The sequence below is a fragment of the Emys orbicularis genome, chromosome 3, assembly GCF_028017835.1.
Source record: "Emys orbicularis isolate rEmyOrb1 chromosome 3, rEmyOrb1.hap1, whole genome shotgun sequence".
NCBI classification, from domain to species: Eukaryota; Metazoa; Chordata; order Testudines; family Emydidae; genus Emys; species Emys orbicularis.
In genome coordinates this window covers 131,788,886-131,809,684 of record NC_088685.1, presented here as the reverse complement: position 1 = coordinate 131,809,684, position 20,799 = coordinate 131,788,886, and the positions used below count along the sequence as shown (strand labels likewise).

The 20,799-nt window shown below is 45.7% G+C and overlaps 1 protein-coding gene across 1 annotated transcript in view; it reads left to right on the top strand.

Annotated features, from left to right (window-relative positions):
- The first annotated feature begins 1,856 nt into the window (after nt 1-1,856).
- The window catches only part of WDR27 (WD repeat domain 27), a 110,879-nt gene continuing 91,936 nt past the window's right edge, over nt 1,857-20,799 (top strand). Inside the window, exons 1-4 of the mRNA XM_065401452.1 lie at nt 1,857-2,051; nt 2,417-2,558; nt 16,929-17,053; nt 17,647-17,760. Of these exons, the coding sequence (XP_065257524.1) occupies nt 1,857-2,051; nt 2,417-2,558; nt 16,929-17,053; nt 17,647-17,760 (576 nt within the window). The remainder of the gene's footprint in view (nt 2,052-2,416; nt 2,559-16,928; nt 17,054-17,646; nt 17,761-20,799) is intronic.

Below are 20,799 nucleotides of genomic sequence, written 5' to 3'. Positions count from 1 at the left end.
TTTCTTAATGACTCCCAACGTTCTGTTCACTGTTTTGACTGCCGCTGCACATTGAGTGGATGTTTTCAGAGAACTATCCAGAATGACTCCAAGATCTTTCTTGAGTGGTAACAGCTAATTTAGACCCCATCATTTTATATGTATAGTTGGGATTATGTTTTTCAATGTGCATTACTTTGCATCTGCTACTCTGATGCCCAGTCACCCAGTTTTGAGAGATCCTTTTGTAGCTCTTTGCAGTCTGCCTGAGACGTAACTATCTTGAGTAGTTTTGTATCATCTGCAAATTTTGCCACCTCACTGTTTACCCATTTTTCCAGATCATTTATGAATGTGTTGAATAGGACTAGTCCCAGTACAGCCCCCTGAGGGGACATCACTATTTACCTCTCTCCATTCTGAAAACTGACCCTTTATTTCTACTCTGTTTCCTATCTTTTAACCAGTTATGAAACCATGAGAGGACCTTCCCTCTTCTCCCGTGACTGCTTACTTTGCGTAAGAGCCTTTAGTGAGGGACCTTGTCAAAGGCTTTCTGAAAATCTAAGTACACTTTGTCCACATGCTTGTTGACCCCCTCAAAGAATTTTAGTAGATTGGTGAGGCATAATTTCCCTTTACAAAAATCACGTTGACTATTCCCCAACAAATTATGTTCATCTATGTGTCTGACAATTTTGTTCTTTACTATAGTTTCTACCAGTTTTCCCGTACTGAAGTCAGGCTTACTGGCCTGTAATTGCCGGGATCGCCTCTGGAGCCCTTTTTAAAAATTGGCATCACATTAGTTATCCTCCAGTCATTTGGTACAGAAGCTGATTTAAATGATGATAGTTTACAGACTGCAGTTAGTAGTTATGCAATTTCACGTTTGAGTTCCTTCGGAACACTTGGGTGAATACCAAAAGGATGCCTTTTTGCCTCTCACTGCTTCTTACTTTGTTGTTTAGCCACGGTGGCACTTTTTTGTTTCTCTTACTATGTTTTTTAATTTGAGGTATACATTTAAGTTGAGCCTCTATTATGGTGTCTTTAAAAAGTTTCCATGCAGCTTGAAGGGATTTCACTTTTGGCACTGTACCTTTTAATTTCTGTTTCACTAACCTCATTTTTGTGTAGTTCCCCTTTCTGAAATTAAATGCCAGCTCCGCCTCTTCCCCCCCCCCCCAAGGCGCCACTCCCCATTTGTTCCTCTTCCCTCTCACCACTGTCGTTCACTGCTCTTCCCCCACCCCCCTTCTGCCCTGGTTGGGAGGGAGTCATTTGCGGAGCTGCAGCCGCCTAACACAGGTAGGAGCCAGCCCCGGCTGTGTAGGGACTGGTGCAGGTGTTGACCCGGTGCCTCCCACACCCGCAGTCCCGTGCTTTGGGTGTCTGGTCAGGAGATTTGACTGGACACTGTCAGGTCCCCTGTTTGACCAGACTTTCCGGTCAAAAACCGGGCACCTGATCACGCTATCTGTACTCCTTATCCCTCCCCACAGGCTTCCCACATAACCCTTTGACGCATTCTTATTACCCAATTTTGGGTCATGGTCCGCAGGTATATTATCTAACTTTGCATGCAGAACACTGTCAGATTTTTGGAATTGTTCTTGTAATATTGTCATTCCTCTACAAGACATCACTGGGCACAATCCTGCAAGATGCAGAAAGCCTCTTTTGTAAAACTGAGTACTCTTTATCTCCAATTGTTCAGGGTATTTGGCACTTTCAGAACTAGGCACAATGTCCAATAATCTGTCTCTGGGAGTATTCTGTACTGGATGATTTGGAAGATGGCAAAATGGAAAAAACAAAAAAATCTTAATGAGAACTTAGTGATATTCTAATGTGATGTTTATTTCAGATGTATTATGGAAAGCCCAGTGGACCTTTGTTTTACTGAAGAAGGATGTAGCCATGACATAGTTCTTGAGAAACAAGTGTTTAGATCCAAAGTGCCAGAGTCTCATGTTCAACTTGCTTGTAATCTACATTACTGTGCTTTTCCTTTGAATGGAAATGAGCTATGCATCTGGAATACTGGCGATAGCCTTGCTCATCATCAGGTAAAAACCAAAACTTGTGTGTTTAGATTTTCAGTGTAATATTCTAAAGAGCACTAAAATGGATGGAAAACAGAAAAACGTTGGGTTTGGTGCATCATTTTTTGCAGTGTAGGCTATTGTCCTTACTGGACTCCACATTTTATAGCTGGAATGTGGACAATTATTTGTTATTTTGGCAAGCAGGCAATAAGCCATAATGCAGTTCAGTGAATGGATTTTAATCATTAAAGAAAATTCAGTTTGAATAATTGAGCATTGCTAGTTATTCAGATAAGTGTTAGCTATATTTTTTTTCCTCTTATTTGCTATGTCTTCATCATCATTGGAAATGATCTATGGACATAAAAAAATGTTATATTTGCCAGCCATTGCACTTGGTAGGACACCACCATTCAATCACGGCACTGGCATTTGGAAGTAAAATCAATCCACTTCTTGTCTGCTCTGCTTCTTGTGACTATGTGATAGTATGGAACCTGGATGAGTGCACAAAGAAAGCACTACAAGGTAAGGCGTTTTTATAGAAAAGTTACTTTTGAGTAGCAAGTGGTAAAGTGACGTCTTAAGGCTAAACTCTGCTACCCTTCATCATGATGCGTAGTACCTTATTCTTTGATTAGTCTCATAGGAATTACCATGGATCAGATCAGCAGACTTTCTCCTGAGGGAGAGGTTTGCTAGAGTACTCAGGAGGACGTTAAATTAATAGCAAAAGGAAAGGGTAGAAAGAGGGAAGATACGAGTACTCAGCATAAAACTGAGATGTTGAGAACAAAATTAATCAAGGAACCAAAGAACATGAAGAGAATAAATTCTTGAATTGCCTGTAGTCTGAACTGAATCCAAACCAATGCTGGGAGCCTGTGTAACAAACAAGAGGAATTGGAATTGTTCATTTATGAGCATAATTTCAATCTAGTTGGTGTTACTGAAACCTAATGGGATGATTCATGCTCATGGCATGTTTAACAAAAATGGTTAGAACCTATTTAGGAAGGACCAAGTCAGCAAATGGGGAGGGAGGATGGCACTCTGTCAAAAATGGCATTACCTGTATGAATTACTTGTAACTTGGAAGAAAATTATCTTGAATGCTTATGGATCAGTGTCCTAACAGATAAAGCACAAGATGAACTATTAGTTGGTGTTTGCTACGGACCACCAAATCACAATAGGGAACAGGATAATTGCCTCCTTATGCACTTATCTGTAATGTGTAAGGGGGGGGGAAAAGTTGTGTGATCATGGGGGGACATCAATTTGAGTGACATATGCTGGAGGTCTCATGCTGCCAGTACTAAACATCCTTGGATGTTCTAAACATTATAGATGACAATGTTTCTAACTGAAAAAGTGTTGCAACCAACATGGGGGAATTCTTTATTAGACCGTCTCTTAACAGATAAAGAGGAACTGATCATAGAAATAAAAAATATTGGTAGCTTAGGTACAAGTGATCATGACTTGATCACATTTATAATGTGCATGCAAAATAAAGTCCAGACCAGGTAGAGGTGTAGGGGTGTGTGTGTGTGTGTGTGTGTGTGTGTGTGTGTGTGAGAGAGAATAATTGAGAGTAATTTAAGAACCCCTTACTGGATGCCCCAAATGCCACAATCCTACAATCAAGGAAAAAGGCCATAATGGTTAAAAATATCAATCTGGTACAGAGGGTAAGTGAATGCAACTATATGAAATAAAAAGTAATAACTGAAAGAAAGGGGAAGTTGATAGCACAGTATATAAATCTGAAGTTAGGAATTGTAGCAAATTGCTAAGGGAAGTAAAAGGACACAAGGAGACCTCTATAGCCAGCAAAATTAAGGACAATAAAAAGGAGTTTTAAAAATGTATTTAGGAAAAATAATCCTGACAATGGTATTGATTCATTACTAGATAGAAATGGCAGAATTATTAATAATAATGCAGAAAAGGCAGATGTGTTTAATAAATATTCTGTTCTGTATTTGGGGAGAAAAAAAGTAGATGTCATAGTCTCATCATATGGTGATGCTAAAACTCTCTTCATTCCACTAGTATCTCTAGAAGATGTTAAACAGCAGCTATTAAAGTTTTTAGACTTTTTTTTTTTTTTTTTTTTTTTTAATAGCAGAAGGTCCAGATAACTTGCATCCAAGAGTTTTAAAAGAGCTTGGGTCATTAACATTAATTTCTATTAAGTCTTGGAACACTGGGGAAGTTCCAGAAGACTAAAAGAAAACTAATGTGCCTATTTTAAAAAATAGGTAATTATAGGCCTGTCTGCCTGATATTGACCCCAGGCAAGATAATAGAGCAACTGATACAGGACTTGATTAATAAAGAATTAAAGGAGGGGTAGTATAATTAATGCAAATCAATACGTGTTTATGGAAAACAGCTGCTGTCAAACTAACTTGATATCCTTTTTGAGAGACTACCGGTCTGGTTGTTAAAGATAATAGGGTTGACGTAACGTAACTTAAGCTTCTGTAAGGTATATGATTTAGTACCACTCAACATTTTGATTAAAAGCTAAAATGATATAAAACGAACATGGCATACATTAAATGGATTAAAACCTGGCTAACTGATCGGTCTCACAGTGTAATCGTAAATGGGGAATCGTCATAGCAGGTGTTTCCAGTGGAGTCCCACAGGGATCAGTTCTGTACTTTTTAAATATTTTTATCAATGACCTGGAAGAAAACAAAATCACATAAAATTGAAGGAGTGAAAAATAATGAAGAGAACCGGTCACTGATTCAGAGCGATTGGGGTTTTTTGATAAACTGGGCTCAAGCAAACAATATGTGTTTTGAATATGGCTAAATGTATATATCTAAAAACAAAGAATCTAGGTTATACTTTCAGGATGGAGCATTCTGTCCTTGGAAGCAGTGACTGTGAAAAACATTTGGGGGTCATGATGGATAATCAGCTGAACATGAGCCCTAGTAAGATGCTATGGCCAAAAGAGCTAATGCAATGCTGGGGTGCATAAACAGGGGAATCTTGAGTAGGAGTAGAAGAGGTTATTTTATCTCTGTGTTTGGCAATGGTACAACTGCTGCTGGAAGACACTAACCAGTTTTGGTGCCTGCAATTAAAAAGGATGGTGTTAATTTGGAGAGGGTTCAGAGAAGAGCCAAAGAATGAGCAAAGGATTGGAAAACATGCTTTATAGAGTCCGACTCAAAGAGCTGAATCTATTTATCTGAACAAAGAGAAGGTTAAAGAGTGACTTGATTACAGTCTTATAAATACCTACATGGGGAAACAAATCTTTAATAATGGGCTCTTCAATCTAACAGAGAGAGGAATAACACCGTCCAATGACTAGAAGTTGAAGCCAGACAAATTCAGACTGGATATAAGGCATGCATTTTTAACAGTGAGAGTAATTAACCATTGGAATAATTTACTAATTATCCATCTTTTTAAATCAAGATGGGATGTTTTTCTAAAAGTTATGATCTAGGAATTATTTTGGGGAATTTCTATGGTCTGTTATAGAGAAGGTCATTCTAGCTGATCACAGTGGTCCCTTCTGGCCTTGGAATCTATTCCAGTATCCTGTCTCTAACAGTATCCAGTACTGTACCAGCAACTTCAGAGGAAGATACAGGGAACCCTGCAATAGGCAGTTATGAGAGAACCTGCCTATTGTGGGTCTTACCTCACAGCATGCCCCACTTGTCCAGAAGTGACTCACCAGCGAACAGACTCTTGGGGTTGGATGTGGGGTTGCTGGGCCTTCCCCTTGGTTACTACCTCCTAGTGGCCGCCTCTGGGCCTTCAATGGCTTAGCCCTCTGGCTAGGTCACTTAAAAGTTCATTGCCCTTCTGGGGTACTCAAAGTCCCAAAATAAACAATCCCTTCAACGATAGACCCACGTTACTATAAACAAAGTCTTTTACCCTTCCTGGGTTCAACCTACAGTTTGCTGTTCCTCTTATGGACTGCTTCCCTGGAGCCTGGGCAACCCAGGAAGTTATTGCCTCCTTCCTGGAGCTGGATGTCCCAGTTCTCCTCCTGGAACTGTGTGTACTTTTCATTAGTCACTGTCTCTTAAATCAAGAATCCCAGCCCTCTTCCTGGAGCTGGGTAATTCAGGCTATTACCTCCTTCCTTAAGTCAGGAGTCTCTTGTTTTCTTCCTGGAGCAGGGTGTCCTTTAGCATGCTGTAGAGCCATACCCAGCTTCTTCCTCAGATGATCCTGCTTAGTCCAGAGGATTTCACACCCTTCCCCTGCTGGTTACTGCCCAGTTAGATGGGAATAAGCAGCATACATGCTAATCCCCATTGCCCAGCTCATTCCTGATTGGTCAGATGAGAGAGGAGCCTTACCCCACCCTCCCTACAGGGCTCCTGGCCCCAAACCCTTGAAGATACAGTGATGGGATTTTCTCCCAAGCACCACTTATTTCCCATACCACTTCCTCGCTATCCACATTCCCTTTAGGTCCTTATACTAGACATTTCAAACTCTTAAAGGGTCACTTGGTGGGGGGAAAGTCCACTAAATGTTACTACCTTTAAGGGACAGATTGCCACATCACAAAGCCACTAGAGAAAGTTTCTTTTTAATCCTCCAATAGTTAAGGGTTGGCTTTATGTCCTGAAGCATGAGAATATATATATCCTTTCCAAAACTCCTACTTTGCTTGTTAAAGTCTCTTGATCTCTACTCCCTGTTGAATTTGTAAACATTTGTATTGTGAAGATTTATTTTATAAATGTAAAACATTTTCATAATCATTTGCTTTGTGATCAAGCTCACTAAGGAACAGGAGAGGGGCAGAGACTTGGAGCATTGACATGAAGGAGGGACATTGGGTTGTGAGAAGTATGGGAAAGGCTGTGGAACTGGGAAACTGGTGTGTAGCAGTGTGTGGAGCCAGGGATCCTGGATCCATAAAGGGCTTGGGAGCAGGGTTCCCTATTGCCCAGATTTCCTATTTCCTCTACACCTGCTGGTCTCCCTCCACCCCTCAGCAGATCCTGTTATTTCTTTATTCTCCCAAATTGTCCCCTGCACTTTAGTTCTTGCTTGTTTTCTCTTACCAGATACCCACCAACTGCATAAGGGTAGACAATGGGATTCTGAGTCTGACAAATCTTCCCGCCCCCCAATTAACCATGGCAAGTTCATCATACAAAAACTGTCTCAGTAATGGACCTCTACTTATTAGTACTTTACTTTGTTGGTAACCTTCCCCCCCCTCCTTTTCTTCCCCACCATTTCTCAGCTCCTAACAGCAGCGGTGGACTGAGTGGGGGAAAATTGCTTGGTATAGAAGAAATAAATCAGAATAAATAACTTAACCAGGGTAGGGAGTAGAGCAATACTGGATTAGGGAAATCCCACCTCTCAACAGGTGCAAGGCATGCTCCCAGTGGAGGCACAGTTTAAAAGGACACTGGTAGCCCGAGAGAAAGGGGGGGTGAGGCTGGAGCCAGCATTGGCACTAGCACCAAGCAAGGCTGATGCTGAGAGCTGTGCAGGTAATGGCAACAGCGTTGTGAAGGCTGCGCTAGCAGCAGGGACTTGTGTTCCTCACTGTCCTCTTTGGGAGTTGAAAGCCCTAAGAGAAATTGACCGACTGAACAGGACACTAAGAGACTGAGGAGAGTTTGCGAAGCCAGTGACTGCGCCCCCAAACTGAGGAGCTCCAGACTGGTAGGAAGTGACCCAGGGGAAACCTAATTTGGGATAGCTAAGTAACTGGGCTGGACACCCCTAGGGCCCTGGGTCAGGACCTGGTAGAGTGGGTGGGCCCAGGTCTCCCTACCTTGCCTCCCCACCCTGCTCCTTTTTAGTAACTGAGCTCTGTTGGAACAGTTGGTGCACAAGGGAGTGATTGAGGCTGCAGCTGGGGATGACTACACTGGCAGAAACTGTAAGGCCAGTGTAGCCTCTTGAGCCTGAAAAAAACATTAAAAACAGGGCTTTTGAGTGGAGCTGGAGCGTGGAGCAGCTCCGGAGCAGTGGAGCTGCAGGTTTTTGCCTGGAGCTGGAGCAGAGCCGGAGCACAACTCCAAAGCCCTGATTAAAAATGTATAGAGATGGAGTTGGACAAGTTGCTAAAATGGGTTGTGGAGAATCAACAACAAGAGGCCCAGTTGCTGCAGCAGCTGGCAATGCTGCTGCAATCTCAGCCACTGCCATCTGATCCGCTGGAGGAGCGACTAACCCTAATCCAGCTCTCAGCCTTCCCTTGAAGATGACAAAAATAGGACTGGATGATGAGTCTGAAGCATTCTGAATGATGTTAGAAAACATCACTACGATGGCCTGGTGGCAACCCAGATGGTTCTCATCTCACCGTACCTGACAGGGATGGCCCAGACTGTATACTGGAGCCTAGATGCAGTGGTGGTGCAGGATTATTTCTTATTCAGGGCAACCATCTTGGATGCTTTTGGTATCTCCAATGAGACTCATCGCCGGAGATTTTGATGCGACAAATTTGCACCTGGTGCCCAACCTAGGGCAGTGGCACAGACCCTAACGGAACACTGGTAGCTCCAGCCCAAGGAAGAGATGGTGGTGCAAGTAGCAGAGAAGATTGTTAGAGCAATTCCTCCAGATCTTCCCACCTGGAGTACGAGAGTGGGTGATAAGACACTGACTGGAGAATCTGTTGGAAGCAGTGACATTGATGGGAAACTATATGCCAATTGCTGGGCTGCATGCAAAACGCTAAGACAACCCAACTCTACACTGGCCGACTCAGATGAGCAGGGGAAGAGCAAGGAGGGGAAGCATGAGAAGAATTTGGCTATCCACCCCAGTGGGGATGGTACCAACAGAGCAGAGATCAACTGCAGTGGTTTATCCCCACAGAGAGATGGGACAAGGTGGCTATTCTGACACAACTCAAGGCCCCCCCACAGGATCCCCATGAAGTGTGGGAGCCTAGACAGTTGAAGCACCTCCCCATCAGGTGACTAGTTTGTGTGCGGTCAACCGGGCCACTTCTGCCAAGATTGATTGTATATGGACTGTAGCTACAGACCAGTCTGGGTAGCTGATTTCAGAGCTTGCAAGATGGGATTGGAGAAACTGGTGGTGTCAGTACAAGTTAATGGAGTCAGGGCCCACAGCTTAATAGACGTGGGGGTGAGGGAGAAACTTCATGCACCCTATTCCTTCAGTGCATCCATGGGGTGCATGTCTGTATGCCATGAGGCAAGTCCAGCTAACAATACAGAATTGCACGGACACCCCTCATGTAGGGGTGGCCCTGAATTTAGTTTACCCTACTATAATTGGGTGAGACTAGAAGTTTTTACAGGTACTGATGGAATTAGGAAGGGGGGGTGTCCCTGGAGGGGACAGAGGGAGTTGCAGAAAATGCAATGAGAGGAGACCTCCAGGGGCTGGTCGGATTAGGTGGAGATGATGGCCCAGGGGAAGGAACTTCCACGTCCCCAGTCAATGATCCTACTCATGGCCTATGCCCTGTAATGGCTCGAGCTAAGGACTAGCACACTCCATCACCTGATGTAGAGCTGCTTTTGAGCTGAATTGACTTCATTGTCAAGCAGCAGAATGATTTAACATTTGTCTAGGCCTACAAACCGTTTGTCCATGTCAACAATATAGTACAAGAGCCACAAGTATTAAAACAATAGCCACAGTTTGAATTACACAGGGGAAAATATACTGATTGGCGAAAAACCTACAGACCAGAGAAGACTAGCTATAACTCCTTGTTTCAAAGGGAGGTGTTAAATCTGGCCCTTGTGATATACTGCAAAGGACATCTTGGGTAGGAAAAGAACATTGGAAATGGTGACCCTGTGCTTCTGTTGGCCTCATGTCCACCAGGAAGTGTGGGAGTATTGTGCTTCATGCCCCAAATGCCAGTAGGTTAGCCCCAGGAAGGTCCCTAAGGTCTCTCTAATATACCCTCTCTCTCCATTGTAGGGACCCTATTCAAAACAGTAGGGATGGGTTTAATAGGACCACTGGAAAAAGCGCAGTAAGGCACCAATACATCTTAGTGATCATGGACTAAGCTACATGCTACCTTGAGGCGATACCCCTCTGCTCCACAAAGGTGGCAGTCATCATCACCGAGTTGATGAACGTATTTGCCCGGCTAGGGATTCCTAAAGAAATAATTGCTGGCCAGGGAACCACTTTTGAGTCACAGCTAATGAAAAACCCATGTAACTTGCTGAAGGTGAAAGAACATTTGTTTATCACTGACAAACTGGTGGAGCATTTCAATAAAACCATGAAAGAGATACTTAAGAAGTTTGTGGCCTCTGATCCTCATTACTGGAATCAGCTCCTACCCTTCTGTTCTCCATACAGGAAGTTCCCTAAACTTCTATGGGATTTTCTTCATTTGAGTTGCATTATGGGAGACAGCCCTGGGGAATGTTAGATCTGATTCATGAAACCTGGAAGGGACATGAATTGGTCCACCAACTCAGGGCAGTATATATTGTGATTGAGAGAAGTTAAAATCCCTGTGTGAGTTTGCAAAGGAGAACTTATTGAAGACTCAACATGATAAAGAGAAAAACAAAGGTTCCCATATCTGAGAATTCCAAACAGGGGCCCAGGTGCTGCTTCTGTTATCCAACTCTGAGTCCAAACTGTTGGCTTGGTGCCAGGGGCTCTTTCAAATAATGAGAAGGGTTGGGGCTGTAGATTCTGAAGTTCACCAGCCTGGGAAGAGGTAAGCCTCACAAATATATCATGTCAATTTACCAAGGGTATGGAAAGAACGGGAGCGACTCTTCATCGCTCCATTCCCCGCTGAACCTGAACTCTGCCACAGTGGTTCTCCAGGTGGGACTGTATCAACTAGGGAAGGCTTATGACCCCAACAGGAACAGCAGGTATACAGTCATCAACACATTCCCCTCTGTGTTTTCGGCACCACCAGGCCAGATGCATCTATTGCTCCATTATATAGAGACTGAACCTGGCCAGAAAGCGTGCAAGCATTGCCCAGAAAAAATGTGGGAGATTGTGAGACAACAGCTACAGAAAACGTTGGCCATGGGGGTCATCCAGGAGTCTCTCAGTGAGTGGTGAAGTCCAGTAATGCTTGTACCCAGACAGGACAGCTCAACATAATTCTGCATTGATTTTCAAAAAGTGAATGCAATATCCAAATTTGATGTCTATCCCATACTGCGGGATAGACGAATTGCTGGAGAAGCTGGAGGCTGCCAGGTATATATCCACCCTTGACCTAACTAAGGGGTACTGGCAGATGCCAATTGCCCTGGTTCCAGTGGGAAAAAAAGTCTTTTGTATGCTCCTGGGCTTATTCCAATTTAGAACTATACTCTTAGATCTGCATGAGGTAATGGTTGTGTTCCAGAGATTAATGGATTGTGGCCACATAGTCAGTATATGGCTGCTTATATCAACGATATTGTCATCTACAGCAGAACCTGGGACAACCACATAAATCACCTCACAGTGGTCCTACAGACAGTCCAAGAGGCCAGGCTGACAGCTAACCTGGCTAAAAGTCAATTAGCCAACTGGGAAGTGAACTACTGGATAGGGATACCATCTGTCCGTATTTCCCCGGACATGTCCGGCTTTTGCGTCTCTAAATAGCCGTCCGGGAGGAATTGGTAATAAGGTTAAAATGTCCGGGTTTTTTTTCTCCCTTGCCTCCCTCCCTCCCTTCCATGCAGAGTGCAGCTGCTGATTGGGCGGCTGGGCCGATTGAGCCGGTCCCAGTGGCCTCCAGCAGCCAGAGCCCTCCCCTGCTCCCCCCTCCCTCTGTCTGCAGCCCTGTGTAACACACAAACTGACCCACCGGCCAGCGTGTTTTGCCTACCTGTGGAGCCAAAATGGTAAGGGGAGTCTGGGGGGGGGGGGCAGTCAGGGAGTGGGGGAGTGTTGGATGGGTCCCCGGCCTCTACCTGCCACCCCCCCGTGGGTTCCCCCCTCCCTGCCTGCCTCTCCCTTGCCTGCTTGTACTGCCAGAGCCAGCAGCAACTGCTGTCTGCTGCCCCCGGGTCCTAGCGTCCCCCATCCACTAATGGGAAGACAGGCTACCCTGCCCTTCCACCCTAGCCCTGAGCCTCTCCAACGCCCCAACCCCCTCAGCCCCAGCCCTCATCCCCCCACACCCTAATCCTCTGCTCCATCCCTGAGCCCCCTCCTGCATCATGAACCCCTCATCCTCAGACCCACAGCCCTCACCCCTGCATCCCCTCCTATCCCCAAACTCCCTCCCAAACCCCCTCCCCCTTCCCACACACCCCCTCCTGCTTTCAAACTCCCTCCCAAAGCCTGCACCCCCTCCCTTTGCACCGCCTCCCACCCCCAAACTCCATCCCAAAGCCTGCACCCCTCACCCCCTCCTGAACACCTGCCCCAGCCCGGAGCCTGCACCCAGCACCCAAATTCTATCCCAGAGCCTGCACCCCTCCTGCACCCTAATCCCCAGCCCAGGACCTGCACCCCAGACCTCCTCCCCCCACTCAACCCCCCCTCCCAAAGCCTTAGGCAGGTGGTGGGGGAGTGGGTTCTGGGCACCACCAAAATTTCTACAACCCTGCCACTCATGCGAGTGGATAAGGGTCGGGGCAGTCAGGGGACAGGTAGGGTCCTAGGGGGGCAGTCAGGGGACAAGAAGCAGGGGGGGTTGGGTTTCTGAGGGGGGCACTCAGGGGGTGGGAAGTGGGAGGGAGTGGATGGGGGCGGGGCTAGGGTGGGGCTTCCCCCCCCAGTGTCCTCTTTTTTTGATTGTGGAAATATGGTAACCCTACTACCAGGGGCACACTGTGGGTGGGGGGGACAGCTATGCCCATTCATAAGGAAGGTAAAGGCCGTGTCACAATGCCAGGTCTCCTCTATGAAGAGACAAGTACACAGCTTCCTGGGGCTAGTGGGATACTATAGGTCAACAGTTCTCAAACATTAGCAACCCGAGGACCCCCATTTTGATTTAAAAATTTTCAGGGACCTCCTGCCCCTTCTCTGAGGCCCTGCCCCTTGCTTGTTCCATCCCCCCTCCCTCTGTGGCTCACTCTCCCCCCCCTCACTCTCACTAGGCTGGGGCAGAAGGTTGGGGTATGGGAGGAGGGTGAGGGCTTTGGGGTGGGGCTGAGGATGAGGGGGTTGAGGTGCAGGAGGGGGCTGGGGCAGGGGGTTGGGGTGTGTGTGGGGGTGTGGGCCAGGGCTGCCCAGAGGATTCAGGGGGCCTGGGGCAAAGCAATTTTGGGGGCTCCTTCCCAATTGCCCCACTCCCCCCCCCCGGGGGCCAGCCCTGGGAAAAATAAACATTTAAAAACCTTCCGCATCTCGGCACAAACCCAGTTTTGAGAAACCTTGTAAAGGTGACTTGAAAAGAAGTTATCACTGGTTCTCAGCATCAGCTAGTGCTAAAAGGCACTAAAGCTCATTTAAAGGATTGGACAAATATTTTCCATCAAAACTTTTTTTGGATCAAAAACTAGGGGTTTTTAAAAAGCAGAAAAAATCATGGACAATGTCTGCTTTCCTTCAAAATTTGTTGTGGTTTTTTTAATTGAAAAGCTGAAATTAGTCTGCCAAAACCTGAACATGGTTTGGGGTTTCAGAAGTGTGTGGCCAAATATTTGCTGCTTGCTGTGTTTGATTGTTTAAAGAAACAATAAAAAAATTCTGCTTAAAAAAAATCCAAAACTTTTGAACCACCTCAGCTTGTGACCAAACGCCTGAGCCCATCCAGTCCGAGATTTTTCCAGGTTTCTGATACTCTGCTGGCTTCCTTGACTCATATCTGTCTCCATAACCTTGGGTTCATTTAGGTTAGAACATAAGAATGGCCACACTGGGTCAGACCAAAGGTCCATCCAGCCCAGTATCGTGTCTACTGACAGTGGCCAATGCCAAGTGCCCCAGAGGGAGTGAACCTAACAGGTAATGATCAAGTGATCTCTCTCCTGCCATCCATCTCCACCCTCTGACAAACAGAGGCTAGGGACACCATTCCTTACCCATTCTGGCTAATAGCCATTAATGGACTTAACCTCCATGAATTTATTTGTTTCCTAGAGACTGGCTCCATGGGGTCCCTCGCAAACTGGAGACAGTTACTGTGGGTTTGTCTTTAGTATAGCTTATGAACATATTCCACGAACTGAGCATTTGAGCTTGTTTCAGAATCTGGGATGAGCCTATGTTGTGAAAACTGAAATGCTCAAAATAGCACATGCATGTGAATGGACACAGGGTGCTAAAATTAAATTAACCCAGGAGTTCTCAAACTGGGGGTTGGGACCCCTCAGGGGGTCACGATGTTATTACTGGGGGTCGCGAGCTGTCAGCCTCCACCTCAAACCCTGCTTTGCCTCCAGCATTTATAATAGTGTTAAATATATAAAAAAGTGTTTTTAATTTATAAGGGGGGCCTCACTCAGAGGTTTGCTATGTGAAAGGGGTCACCAGTACAAAAGTTTGAGAACCACTGAATTAACCCCTCTGGAGCCTTGGGGAATGCAGGGGAGGGGGGGGTCTCCCTTGGTAGGATTGGGAAGGAGGTAGGTGGTGTATGATATTGCTCTTCTCATGTGATCCCTCCCCCATGGCTCTCTTGGCTCTATCACTATTAATCTAAAGTGGCTAATTTTATATGAAACTACCCTCCTCTGACCTGAAACTCCCTATGGCACTGAAATTAAATGTAGACTATAATTTGGCATTTGAGAAGTGAAAGGGATGGTAGCTCTAAGGGAAAAGATAACAGCTTGGCTCATTGTGTTAAAGAGCTGTCTGCAAGCCTCAAACTGCTAAATGAGCTTTAGGGTAGGGAAGGCTGTGTCTCCCCAAACAGCCTGCCCCTGCCCCCCTCCAACCCCCCACCCACTTCCTACCCCCCGACTGCCCCCCTCAGAATCTCTGACCCATCCTGCTCCTTGTCCCCTCATCGCCCCCCCAATCACTCCCCTGGAACCCCACCCCCCACCAACTTCCCCGTTCCCTGACTGCCCCGACCCCTATCCACCCCCCCGCCGAGTCCTGACAGACTCCCGGAACGCCCACGATCCAACCCCCCGTTCCCCGTCCCCTGACTGTCTCTCCCCCCCCCCCCCCCCCCGCAGCGCTGTCCAGGGCCGCTCTTGGGTTACCGCCGCCTCTCCCCTCTCTCGGAGCCTCAGAGCGCCATGTCCAGGAGCTGCCCTCAGGGCCGCCCGGGGGGGGGGGGGGGGCAAGTGGGGCAATTTGCCCCAGGCCCCGCAGGGGCCCCCATGAGAGTTTTTCGGGGCCCCTGGAGTGGGGTCCTTCACTCGCTCTGGGGGACCCAGAAAACTCTCGTGGGGCCCGGGCCCCCGGAGCTTCTTTCGCTCCTGGTCTTCGGTGGCAGTTCGGCGGCGGGGGCCCCCTGCCGCCGAAGACCCCAGACCCCTTGAATCCTCTGGGCGGTCCTGGCTGCCCTCCCCCCGGACAGCGCTGCAGTGGCATGGCTCCGGCAGGACTGGAGCTCACAGCCCCGCCCCCTTACCACGCGGCTCTGACTCAGTGGGAGGAGCTGCGGCCACGCCGCTGCAGCGCTGTTCAGGGCCGCTCCTGACGCAGCACACTGAGGCGCCGGGGGATGGGGGAAGGCGGAGGCGGGGCTGGGGGCCCCTGCGGGGCCCAGGGCAAATTACTCCACTTGCTCCCCTCCCCCCGGGCGGCCCTGGTGTGGGCTTCGGGAGGGAGTTTGCGTGAGGGAGGGGGCTCAGGGCTAGGGTAGGGGGCTGGGGTGTGGGGGTGAGGGCTCCAGCCAGGGGTGTGGGCTCTGGGCTGAGGCTAGGGATGAGGGGTTTGGAATACACGAGCAGGCTGGGGCAGGGGGTTGGGGGTACATGGGATGTGGGCTCCAGGAGGGAGTTTGGGTGTGGGAGGGGACTCCGGGCAGGGGGTTGGGGTGCAGAAGGTGTTCAAGGGCTAGGGAGTTCCTGCCCTTCAACAGGTGCAAGGCGTATTCCCAGTGGAGGAAAAGTTTAAAAGAGCACTGGTAGCCCAGGAGAAAGTGGGGAGTGAGCCGCATATGGAACCAGGAAGCGAGGCTGATGCTGAGAGCTGTGAAGGGAGTGGCAACAGCTTTGTGAAGGCTGTGCTAGCAAGAGGGACTTGGGTGCCCCCTCCTCTCCTTGGGGAGTTGAAAGCCTTAAGAAAAATTGACCGAACCCAGACAGACTGAGGAGAGTCTGCTAAACCAGTAATCACGCCCCAAGCTGAGGAGGTTCAGACTAGTAGGAAGTGACCCAAGGGGAAACCTAATTTGGTGTCGCTCGGTAACTGGAGCTGGGCACTTTGATATACCCTAGGGCCATGGGATCTGGTGGAGTGGGTGGGCCTGGGTTCCCCTACCTTGGGCCACCTTCCACCTGGCTCCCTTGTAGTAACCAAGCTCTGGGGGAGTAATGGCAGCACAAGGGGGTGATTGAGACCACAGCTGGTGCCCTCTCGGACAACTAGAGCAGCAGAAACTGTAAAGCGATGATCTGACCACTAGGCAAGCTGGTCATGAGACCTTCCTGCTATAGATACACAAATTAATTCCCCCCCCCCCCAATATTCTGTTATAAAAAGACAAAAAATGGCAAGCTATTTTGGGCTAAATTTGAAAACTGGATGACTTAAATGTTTTTAATATAAAATTGAGCAAACAATTTATTCAGAAGCTTCCCTAGAAGTTGTCTCCTGAATGTTAATTATAAATTTGGAGATGAAAGAGTGAAATTAAAGAGTGAAATAAAGGGAATAAAGTCCTGTTTTAAATGAAAAGCTCAACACATAACTTTTGAGTGGCTATTGACCTGTAGTAGCCATTCAGTTACTAAATTTATAGTTATGCTTTAAATTTAATACTATATTGAAGTGTTTGAATTTTTGTTTTTATGACACAATACTAATCTTTTAAAATTACTATAGGGTTAATGCCTCGAGGAATTGTTATAGGAACTCTTTTGGGAATGGTGCTTTATGTACGATTTAGTCCAGATGACCAGGCTGTGGCAGTATGTGCTGGAAATCGGATATATATGTTAAATGCAAAGGTGAGTTTTCTTTGGAGAGGATACACTGAATTTTTCATACGAAACAGAGGTTGAATCCCCTATTTAAGTGCAAAATAGAACTCAGTAAAACTTGATGGAGTTGCAGTGCCTCTATAACTTTGTTGTGACCTAGATTAACACTGGAAATAAATGGTAAACAATTATTACATGATTTTGAGAGCAGAATTGGTGCCAAGAAAAATATAGCGTGGTATCAGCCTTTAAGAAGTTGGGAGGGGGAACGGGAGGAAGGAAAAAAAATACAGGCATGTTGATTTATTCTCATTACTGGGAAAAACATTAGCACAAATAATAAGGGTGTGTAAATCCATTGAGGATAACAGAGACATTTATAGATGAACGTGAAAGCATTTTTATATGTTATGGTTGGAGAAGGGAATACAATAGACAGTGATTTTTGCCAGGGATACAATACATTTGGGGGTAAGAAAACAGGTGTAAGTTAAATAGTATAATGTGCCCCAATTTGACATTCTTTTTGTAGTGGTATGTTTTAATTACTTAAGTCAGAACAAATGAAACTTTTATTTTTAAGTTTGATCTACTTTTCTTTCTTGTTCAACTAATCACAGAATGAGGCTATATTAACTGAGTTGGAAGGCCATCTGGCTCCAGTGACTGCAGCTGAGTTTTGCACCTGGGAGAGAAATATGCTTATATCAGTCTCTGAAGACAGAAGCTTTAAGGTAAGGAAATTATACTCTACTTTTAACACATGTAGTCTATTGGAGTAAAATGGGCATTTCCCCCTTTAAATGTTTAACATAAGAATGGCCATACTGGGTCAGATCAGTGGACCATCTAGCCCAGTATACGATCTTCTAACAGTGGCTGGTGTTAGATGCTTCAGAAGGAATGAATAGAACATGGCAATGTATTTAGAGATCCTTCCACTGTGGTCTAGTCCCAACTTCTGGCAGTCAGAGGTTTAGGGATGCCTAGAGCATGGGACTGAGTACCTGACCATCTTGGCTAATATCCATGGATGGACCTATCCTCCAGGAACTTTATTTCCCTTCTCTATACTTTTTCCAATTCTAATATATCTTTTTTGATATGGGACAACCTGAAATGCACAAAGTATTGATAGTGTGGCATTATATTTTCTGTCCGATTATTGATACTTTCCCTAATGGTTCCTAACATTCTGTTAGCTTTTTTGGCTGCCACGGCAAATTGAGCAGATGTTTTCAGAGAACTATCCACAGTGACTCCAAGATCTCCTTCAAAAAGATCTCACAAAACTAAGTGATTGGGCAACAAAATGGCAAATGAAATTTAATGTGGATAAATGTAAAGTAATGCACATTGGAAAAAATAACCCCAACTATACATACAACATGATGGGGGCTAATTTAGCTACAACGAGTCAGGAAAAAGATCTTGGCGTCATCGTGGATAGTTCTCTAAAGATGTCCACGCAGTGTGCAGAGGCGGTCAAAAAAGCAAACAGGATGTTAGGAATCATTAAAAAGGGGATAGAGAATAAGACTGAGAATATATTATTGCCCTTATATAAATCCATGGTTCGCCCACATCTCGAATACTGTGTACAGATGTGGTCTCCTCACCTCAAAAAAGATATTCTAGCACTAGAAAAGGTTCAGAAAAGAGCAACTAAAATGATTAAGGGTTTAGAGAGGGTCCCATATGAGGAAAGATTAAAGAGGCTAGGACTCTTCAGTTTGGAAAAGAGAAGACTAAGGGGGGACATGATAGAGGTATATAAAATCATGAGTGATGTTGAGAAAGTGGATAAGGAAAAGTTATTTACTTATTCCCATAATACAAGAACTAGGGGTCACCAAAAGAAATTAATAGGCAGCAGGTTTAAAACAAATAAAAGGAAGTTCTTCTTCACGCAGCGCACAGTCAACTTGTGGAACTCCTTACCTGAGGAGGTTGTGAAGGCTAGGACTATAACAATGTTTAAAAGGGGACTGGATAAATTCATGGTGGCTAAGTCCATAAATGGCTATTAGCCAGGATGGGTAAGAATGGTGTCCCTAGCCTCTGTTCGTCAGAGGATGGAGATGGATGGCAGGAGAGAGATCACTTGATCATTGCCTGTTAGGTTCACTCCCTCTGGGGCACCTGGCATTGGCCACTGTCGGTAGACAGATACTGGGCTAGATGGACCTTTGGTCTGACCCAGTACGGCCTTTCTTATGTTCTTATGTTCTTATGTTCTCCTTCTTGAATGGAAACAGCTAATTTAGACCCGTCATTTTGTATGTGTAGTTGGAATTATGTTTTCTGATGTGCATTACTTAGTGTTTATCAACATTGATATTTAATCAAGATGATATAAAACAAATACCCATTGATTCCCTGCTCCTTAGTTGAACTGGTTGGGAATTTCCATCAAAATGATTTTTTGAAGGAAAAAATGCAGTTTCCACAAAATCAGAATTTTCCATCAGCAAAATCTAAATTAAATATTTTGCGTCAGGTCAGTTTGACCCTGATTGAAATATTTCAGTTTGTTTAACTGAACCGAAAAGTTTGATGTTGACCAATGTGAAATGAAACTGCATCTTCCTATGCTGCTGCAGTGCCTCATGGGAGTTTTAGTTTGGGTGCTTCATACCCCCATTCTCTCCTATGGGCAGGTTGCTTGGCAGACTACATCTTCCATGATGCACTGTGGTCTGCCCTTTGATCAAGTTACGTGATAGGGAAATGTAGTCTGGCTGGGGAGCCCAACCCATAGGGAAAAATTGGAGCATGAGACAGGTCCCACGAGGTACTGTGTTACCTGAGGAAGATGCAGTTTAATGTCAAACTAACTCTCAACATAATGTTCCAAGTCAGTTAAACACACTGAAATAAAATGTTTCGTTTCATTTCATTTGGACATTTCTGAATAAAATTCTTTTGTAACTTTTTGTTCAGTGAAAATTTTTGTTGTTTTGACTTATTATTGCTTCTCTGCTGTCAGTGGAGCTCTCATTTTAGTGTCACTGCACCAGAGGGCTGGGGCGAGTTCCTTGCACTCTTCCAGGAAAGTGACCTTGCGCATCCCAAAGTTCTGCAGCCAGTGTTCGCCATAACGATGCGATCCTACCAGTCAGTGCTTGTTTCTTGGGACAAGAACTGACACTCCACTGTGTTCAGCTGCTCCATGACTGTCAACAGCAACCAGGAATTGTTTCTTTCCATGGTTTCCAGCAGGGCTATTTGAAAGGAATTGTCATATTCTGCATGGTGACTCCTCTAGCGGCTCTGGAAATACTGGAATCAGGCGCGTGGTGTTTGCAATAGTGAAGAACTGTGTGGGATTCATGCTTCTGTAGAGATGGTGAATGCGTGGGTTTGATAGGCTTTTGAAAACAGGCACGAAATATGGGCTGTAGAAGAACAGTGGGATAGCTACCCAAGGTAGCTCTCTGCATCAGTGAAAGCACTGCTAGTGATGATGTGCTCCACCGACACAAGGACCGTAGCGTAGACGTGCACAACCAACTTAGTTTCTGTGGTGGCTGTGTGTTGACTTGACTTAACTAAGTCGACTTAATTTTGCAGCGTAGACATGCCCTGAGTGTTCTAGTGAAAATTGTTTTTTGATTTAGCTGAGTTAGGAAACGTTGAAAATTGCATTTTGTAGTAAAATTTTAACCATAACGTGCTATGTCATTTCTTAAGGAAGCTTGTGACTTGCATTTGTGCATGGCTAGCTTAGGCTTTGTCAGCACCCAAAAGTTATACTGATTTTAACTAAATTG